The 8712-nt window shown below is 30.2% G+C and overlaps 1 protein-coding gene across 2 annotated transcripts; it reads left to right on the plus strand.

Moving 5' to 3' along the window:
• The first annotated feature begins 3356 nt into the window (after positions 1–3356).
• LOC115712818 (glucose-1-phosphate adenylyltransferase large subunit 1) lies at positions 3357–8256 on the plus strand. 2 transcript variants are annotated; one of them, XM_030641196.2, is made up of 14 exons: positions 3357–4125; positions 4229–4357; positions 4512–4682; positions 5055–5147; positions 5277–5360; positions 5442–5497; positions 5730–5823; positions 6201–6386; positions 6509–6589; positions 6912–6998; positions 7073–7177; positions 7276–7382; positions 7482–7542; positions 7637–8256. In XM_030641196.2, exons 1-14 carry the CDS (start codon positions 3895–3897, stop codon positions 7736–7738), a joined length of 1587 nt encoding a protein of 528 aa, XP_030497056.1. In that variant the 5' UTR covers positions 3357–3894; the 3' UTR covers positions 7739–8256. The 2 variants fall into 2 exon arrangements, with proteins under 2 accessions (XP_030497056.1, XP_060969548.1); XM_061113565.1 differs by having other exon boundaries at positions 3417–4125; positions 6177–6386.
• Positions 8257–8712: the final 456 nt, after the last annotated feature.

Genomic DNA, 8712 nt, shown 5'->3' on the forward strand with positions numbered 1-8712 from the left:
TTCTTAATATCAAAAACTAAATATTACTTGTTTTTTTTTAAAAAAAATAAGAGAGATGCAATACTAAATTACCATAGCTGAGTGAACTAGTGTAGTATATGGAACATGATTATCGAATTGAAGTGCCAATATCATGTAAATATTGTTATGAGAACAGGTTTTTTTTTAAACAAGTAGCATTTAGTTTCTGATGTTAAGAATATTAAGTTTTAAAAATAAAATAAAAATAAATGTAATGCATCTGAACGCTCCACGTGTCCATGATTTAACGGAAGTGGTAGTAACAGTGTAAGAGAATTGTAACATTAGGTATTTTTGTCTCCAAAAATAAACATTAGGTATTTAAGTGTATAAAATCTGAAACATTAATTATTTATGCCGCAATTTACCCTATTAATATTTATAACAGTTATAAATTAAAAGAAAAATATCAAGATATCAATCTTGTTAAAATATACAAATCATCCATAGATTATAACTCTAAATAAACTACAAAACATTCAAAAAAAAAATATACTACTTTTATTAATCATGTAAAAGATAGAAAAATATAGGAGCAGTGCTCTTAATTTTTTCGTAAGAGAGAAAAAGAGTGTGGAAAAAATGAGATATAAAAATGTACACTTATTATATATATACTTATATATATACAAAGATAAAAAAAAATTAGTTTGAGAAAAAAATTAAAAAAAAAAAAGAGACACAAAGAGAAATTAGAAAAAAATAAAAAAGAAAAATAGAGAAAGAGAAGCTAAAGAAAGAAAAAAAAAAAGTCAGCAACTAACATAAATAATAAAAAGAAAAAAGAGAGCCAAAATTGACTAAAAATATATACATATATAAAAAAAAAAAAAGCTTTTTGAAGCTTTAATAAGTAGAAAACAGTAAAGAAGAAAAAAAAATTAAGAAATGTATAAATATAAAAATTTCCTTGTTAAATTATAAATGTAATGTTTTGAAAAAAGAAAGTTAGTATTTGGTGTAAATTTCCCAAATTGAAAGAAACCCTAAAATAAATGTAAAACATACTAAAAAAATTAAAACTAATTAAGCTAGAAGCCTAGAAACAAAAATATCAAATATGAGTTTGAATATTAGGTTTACAAAATTATGGCGTATCAAATACCATAAAAATCTTAAATGTAAAAAAATACCATAGAAGAGTGGCAAACCTAAAAATGCTCTATTTTTGTAACTTTTTTTTTTTATAAATTTCATATTTCATGTAATTTTCACAATAATAATAAGTATAAAAGAGTTAAGTTTTAAAATAAGAACATTTACTTATTTAATGCTATGATTTGAATTATGGGAAATTATCTCATATGCTATTTTTTAACCTTTTTTTTTTCTTTCTAAATTTACGGTTTGGGATGTTCTGATGATTTTTCTAGTGGTTTCTATGTGAGTTGTTATACGAATTTTGATTATGATTTAGGTTGCTCCGTTAATTGCTATAAGAATTTCTATGTAGAATTCCGTAAAAATGTAAAAAAAAGAACTATTTTAAAGTGTAAAAATGAGACCATATGAATTATTGGGATAAGTTGAGAAATACTTTTTTTTTTCTCCACTAATCAAATATACATTCATATTATATTTTATTAAAATATACCCACTTTTATGAATGGCTTGCCTAATATACTCACTATAACTTATATTAATTTAAACGGTCTAATAAAGTCATTATCTATAAAAATAAATATATCTTAAAAAAAAATAAAGTTAAAAATTAAAAAGTATATATAATTATTGGAAAATTTTTATGTGAGAGCATCACTTATGCTTTCACTCATGAGGGTATTTTTTAAACATTTGATTTTTAATCTAATGGTAATAATTTGTTGTAGTTTATTTGATTATCATGAGGTATTACACATAGAATTTTTATTATTTATTTTTAATTTTTCTATAATCTAGGCATGATCTCATTTTTTTTTTTACCTTTTTAAAAAATGAATAGGTTAGCTTTTTTTTTTAAAAAAAAAAAAAAATTCTTCTATATTCTATGCTTGATTTGATTTTTTTAAAAAATTATTTCTACCCGACTCTCTATTTAAATTGTTTCCAATAAAATTATTTCAACTTGATTCTCTATTCAAATTATTTCTAACAAAAATTATTTAAATAATATTCAAATTATTAAAAAAAGAAAAGAAATTAGTATTTCTAAAAATAAAATTGACTAGTTCAAGATCTCTTCTTTTTATTTTTTATTTTTTTTTATGGGAGATCTTGCACCAGTGCTTATTTGGCCAGTTATTTTGAAATGTGCCTCTATCAAATTATCAATGTCGTCATCTTTATGTTTTATGTAGTTTCTTCTTCCTATTTTTTTTAATTAAATGTTCTTTTTTCTTTCCATAATAAAATATATATCTCTTAATAAATAATTAAATAATTACTACTATATATAAGTATTAAGATGAAGCCATGTTCATTTATTTTGCTCACTAAATAAGTTCTTATATTTGTATTGGAAAAATAAACATTACACTTGGCCCCTCCTAGAATTAGGGTCTATAGTTATGCTAATGAGTATGGTAGCATATTGATCTAAATAATTATATGTAATATTAAATGTTTACTTTTGATCTTATTTTTTTTTTAATGATTAATTGTATGTCGGTATATGTACTTGGTTGTTGTTTTTTGTTTTTGTTCGTTTATTGGATGTGTACGATGGAATTGGTCTTATGTTTGTTTTTTTTTTTTCTGTTATACAATACCATTCAATTTTTTTTTTTATTTTAAAAAAAATAGTATTAAAATAACTAAATAGCAGTTTTTTTTTTAAAAAAAAATAATAACTACCCATATACAGTAGAACCTCTATCTAAGAATACACTTGGGACCAAAAAAATAATATTTTAATTGAGAGGTTATAACTAAATAGAGTTACACTTGAAAAAAAATCAAAATATCAAAAAATATCAATGTAACAAAATTAACAGTAAACAATTCTTAATACTATATTATATTAGAATTATTTTCGAGTACATATAATATTTATACATGTACTATAATTTGAAATAAAATTATTAATTCTACATAAATAAATTTATAAAATATATATATTTTTTTAAGATGTAATTATTCTTATATAGAGGTATATTTTATTAATACGAGACTTAAAAATGTATAACTAATTACAATATAGAGGTTATTCTTATTTATAATTGGCCCAAATTAGGACTTTATTTTTTTATAACAAATTAGAGGTTATTCTTGAATAGAGTATTCTTAAATAAAAGTTCTACTGTATATATAATATTTATATGTTTACTAACCCATCTTAATTTCATGCACTTTCATTATTTAACCAATTAGAATGGAGGCAGGAGCAAAAATGATTCTCTCACCGGGAGGAGTACCCTATAATTATTTGCTATAATTTTTCATGAAAAAATTGGAGGATTTCTCGTGAGGGCTCACAAGCCAATAAAGAGGGCTCACGAGCCAATAAAGCTTACTACTTTCCATTCCCATCCTGATCACTCACGCACTTTTCATTCAACTGAATCAACTCCCATATTTTCGACAATTTTAATCCCCACTCTTACTCTTACTGGAGTCGCTTCTCCTTTTATTTCCTAATCATTTCCTTCAAATATGTTTTCTTTGATTCCATCTGGATACTCGATCAATAATAATAATATACTTTCTGAGCAATATTTCTGATCTGGATACCATGAGTTTCATTCTAATTCTTATCAACTTTCGCTAGGTTCGGCTTTTTCTTAACTAACATTCCTTTCGGGGCTCACTTGTTTTTAAGGTTTTATTATCATTCCACGTACTTCACTAAGTGTGTGACCAAACAGTCATTCTACTTAGTAGCCGCTTAAGACTGTTGCCTTTTGTTTTTCCTGATCTAATATCGCCTCAAATACGATGATAACTGGTATGAATATCTCTAGTGTGACCATAAAACCTAACGCCCGTTTGGCTAAACCAAGTCAAGGTAGTCTCAGATACGGAGAGAATGGGATTTGGGGGGAGCGAATCAGGGGAAGCCTGAACAACAACAATGTTTGGGTCAAAAAGGTAGTGAAAGGAGTCAGTAGAGCCAAACCCGCTGTTGTTTTTGCTCTTCTTACATCAAATAACACCAAGGAGACTCTGGTAAATTTTTCTGTGATCACTTTGATGTCTGTTTTTTTGTTCTACTTATAGAGTTTCGTCTTCTTAAATATATAGTAACTCTTGATCTCTAATTCATTGTCAGAGACAGACCCTTCAAGTCCCTCAATTTCATAGACGAAGAGCGGACCCGAAAAATGTTGCTGCAATCATTTTGGGAGGAGGGGCAGGGACTCAGCTCTTTCCTCTTACGAGACGAGCTGCGACACCTGCTGTAAGAGATAATACTGCTCATAGTTTTTTCTTTAACTATTTAACGAGATCATATTGTTTTAATTTTTTTTTTCTATATCTTATATTATATCCAATACGTTCGTAATGACAACACATGGTTAGGAGTTTTTAATGATGAATGTTTTGAATTGCAGGTCCCGGTTGGAGGATGCTATAGGCTCATAGATATTCCCATGAGCAATTGCATCAATAGTGGCATAAACAAGATCTTTGTACTGACCCAGTTCAATTCTGCTTCTCTCAATCGTCACATCGCCCGAACATACTTTGGAAATGGCATCAATTTTGGTGATGGTTTTGTGGAGGTATGAAAACCCTTTAAGCATATGAAATTTCCATGTCCTTCGTGTCAGTCATTGATTTGGTAGTTAGATTGCCCTTGATCAGATTCATAGTTGTAGATGATACAGTTAAGGAGCACAATTTATCATTTTATATTGTCATTATCATTATTATTATTATTATTATTTAAAAAAAAAATTAAAAACCTCTTGATTGTGCATTGAGGAAATTATTTTTGGGATATTTACAGATAAATCACTTTTGACAGTACTCTTGTAGCAGAATGATATGTCTGTGGAAATTTTACCTATTAATATGAATAAAATAAGCTAGGTGCATTGCATATGTATGTTGATTTTTTGGTGGCTTAAAAGGTCAATTCACTTCATGGATAGGTCTTAGCAGCTACTCAAACACAAGGAGAGGCAGGAATGAAGTGGTTCCAAGGGACCGCAGATGCTGTGAGGCAATTTACGTGGGTGTTTGAGGTTTGTGTGAAGTTTCCCAAAGCTTTTACCATATTTAAGGAGGAAAGAAGAATATGACCTTGCAAAGAATTTTTTCTTTTTTCAGCTTCAAAATGAAATTGTCTCACATAACATTGTCAATTCTTTTAGGATGCCAAGAACCGAAACATTGAGAACATTCTAATTTTGTCTGGTGATCATCTTTACCGGATGGATTATATGGACTTTGTGCAGGTACAAGACAATGAAATTTCTTTTAACATAGAACTATTGATTTATAATTGAATTATATACTTATTTACAATAAATTTACAGAGCCACATCGACAGAAATGCTGATATCACAATTTCTTGTGCAGCAGTAGATGACAGGTCTGATTAGCCTTCTTTTGTCTTTTTTTTTTTGTTGATTTATTCATTGAATATTTTTTTTATATGAAGATCATATGAACTTTATCTAGGTTTTTAATTGTAATTTTAATCTACTTCTTTCTGGTTAATTCAGAAGAGAAAGATCAATGATAATTTGGATAATAACAATGTTACCTTTTGGATCAACTTCTACTTCTTAAATAAAATTTATAGTCGAACCAATTGTTTTCAGACGTGCATCAGATTATGGACTGGTAAAGGTGGACAGCCGAGGGCGTATTTCCCAGTTTGCTGAAAAACCATCAGGTGCTGATCTCAAAGCAATGGTGAGCAAGCAATGGATATCTCATCCGCACTGCGCACTGCCTTCAGATTTTTCAGTTTGATTGTTTCTAGAGTTTATTGGCTTCAATAAAAACTAAGCACTCATAGATTTAATTGTTTCAATTTCGATAAAACTATAAATCATCATTAAGTACGCACTGCAAATTGCAGAAAAACTTCGTACTAGTATTAGTTTATTTGAGATATTCTAGCTGACAAAATAAATCAGAGTCATAGTTGGACTTTGATAACAATGTGTATTTATTACTTACGTTCAGAATTTATTTACCTTATAACATTTTAATCTACGGTGGTTTTATTACCATTTGAAATATTGTACTCTGCTCATATATAGACATTCTTTGCTTGCTTTCTACAGCAAGCAGATACCACTCTTCTAGGGCTGTCCAAACAAGATGCCATGACATCACCATACATTGCATCCATGGGAGTTTATGCATTTAAGACAGAAATTTTGCTAAAGCTCCTACGGTGGAGATATCCTACATCTAATGACTTTGGATCAGAAATTATCCCTGCAGCTGTGAAGGAGCATGATGTTCAAGTAAGAGAATCAATCTTTAAATTGTCACTTCAGTTTTTATTATACTGGAACTGGATTCTCAATTTAGAGTTTCTAACTTTTGATTTAAGTACTAAGAAATTACATTCATTTTACTTTGATAGGCCTATTTATTCAGTGACTATTGGGAGGATATTGGGACCATAAAGACGTTCTATGATGCCAACTTAGCCCTTACTGACAAGGTAATCTCCATTATAGATGTTTCAATTCATTGGATATTTTCTAGTTTAATTGGTTCAAGCTCGCATGTTCTTAGGTTTCATATCAATGGTATGCTAGAACCATCCAATAAGATACTACTTTCTAGCTCTTCCTTATAAAACAAATATGGTGTCCATCGAATGATTTTCTTACCAACTAAAGCATTTAAAGGCTACTTTCGTGTAGCAGATTGTTGATACGACTCTACCATAATGTTCCTTTTAGTAACTTGTAGTTACTCACATTAACTTCAAATGTGACGAAACTAACAAAATTTAATAGACCATCTCTTTTTTAATGCAGATTCCAAAGTTTGAGTTTTATGATCCCAAAACACCTTTTTTCACGTCTCCTCGATTCTTACCTCCAACCAAGATAGACAAGTGTCGGGTATGCTTATCAAATTTGGTTCAGTTTCTGTCTTATTTCACTGCAGTCTATTTATGTTTCAGTCGGGTGTGTAGATTGTGGATGCTATAATCTCACACGGATGTTTCTTGAGAGAATGTAGTGTCGAACATTCCATTGTGGGTGAACGCTCACGATTGGACTATGGTGTAGAGCTTAAGGTAAATCATCACAAATTTCAGAAAGAGTCGTTAGTTGTTTTTCGGATGCATTCCCTATGGCTAAACTTGTTTTGTTCAATGGTCATGTTCGATTACAGGACACCATAATGATGGGTGCAGACTACTACCAAACTGAATCTGAGATTGCATCTCTGTTGGCTGAGGGGAAGGTTCCTATTGGCATAGGACAGAACACGAAAACTAGGTAACTCAGACATGAATATTGGCCTGTGATGTAACTCTAATATTAAGGTTCTTCATCAGATTTTAGAGTTAAGGTCCTGACTAATTGTCTCTTTCTCAGGAACTGTATCATCGATAAGAATGCAAAGATTGGAAAGGATGTGATCATCATGAACAGAGATGTAAGCGCAGCTGCATATCGCTATTTAAGTTGTATGTAACTATGAAAGGATTTTTTTTCTTTCTTTTGTGCTTAATTTCATCATCTTTTTCTAGGGAGTTGAAGAAGCAGATAGACCGGAAGAGGGATTTCATATTCGGTCTGGAATCACCATCGTAGTAGAGAAAGCAGCTATAAAAGATGGAACTGTCATATAGATGTCTGATACTCCTAGTAGAGAAATTCTGGAAACGAACATATCAAAGCTGCTAGGAGAAATGTCGACATTTTGATGCATGGAAAGGCAACCTTTGGGGCTTGTTTGTAAACTGGAAAAATCTGTTAGTGCTAGTGCTTGTGAAAATAAGCCTGTGATGCGAGTCTATCCAACCAGATACTGGAATATTACCCAAATAAATTCATAGGCCCGCTGGCTGCATTCCTCATTATTGAATAAAAACGTCGTATCCAGCTGTGCAATATTGGTTTCATTTATAAATAAAAGCAGTGAGTCTTTGTAGTAAGATCAAAAATAGAACTTCATGTTTGTTTTTTCTTTTTGATAAGCAGTAGAGACCTTGCTTATTTCTCTACATTAAAGGCAGTGAGTCAGTGATCACGTAGTTGCGTCCAACTTAGGACGTAGGAAGGCTACCTGATATGGACAATTTACAGTTACACTTTGCAGTGGTTTTTGCTATTTAATTTACTAAAATAACGTATTAGTTTTATACAACTGCCGCTAAACTTATTTTTTTTTTTTTTTGCATGTAAGTAATTTTTTGTAGCATTAATACAAATATAAGTTTTTATTTTGCAAAACTAAAGTTGAAGCCACGCACCATCTCCAGAGGCTGCGATTCTAACAAAGAAGAAAGATAGAAGAAAAAAGTGGTATGAAGCTTTACGTACAAAATCATCTCCTTCGGCTCCAACAAATTTTCAAAAATCATTGAAAGAGTTACTGACCTTTGGCTCAAGAGAATGACTTAGAGGAAGAGGAAGAGAGATTGGGATTTGGGTTGCGAAGGGGGCATAGCAGAGATTGCGATATGGTTAATGGTTATTCTAGGTTGCGATGGGTTGCAATTTAGGTTGCGACAGAGCATGACTGAGATTGTGATATGGTTTAAAGGTGATTTAGGATTGCGACTAAGCATGATTGAGATTGTGATATTAATGGTGATTTAGG

Source organism: Cannabis sativa, chromosome 4, assembly GCF_029168945.1.
Source record: "Cannabis sativa cultivar Pink pepper isolate KNU-18-1 chromosome 4, ASM2916894v1, whole genome shotgun sequence".
Lineage (NCBI taxonomy): Eukaryota > Viridiplantae > Streptophyta > Magnoliopsida > Rosales > Cannabaceae > Cannabis > Cannabis sativa.

Excerpts from the sequence above, each read along its gene's own strand:
- LOC115712818 (XM_061113565.1), top strand. The coding sequence starts at position 3,895 with ATGATAACTGGTATGAATATCTCTAGTGTGACCATAAAACCTAACGCC. Across the intron at positions 5,148-5,276 it reads AATTTACGTGGGTGTTTGAG|GATGCCAAGAACCGAAACAT; the intron begins GTTTGTGTGAAG and ends CAATTCTTTTAG. Across the intron at positions 7,543-7,636 it reads TGATCATCATGAACAGAGAT|GGAGTTGAAGAAGCAGATAG; the intron begins GTAAGCGCAGCT and ends ATCTTTTTCTAG.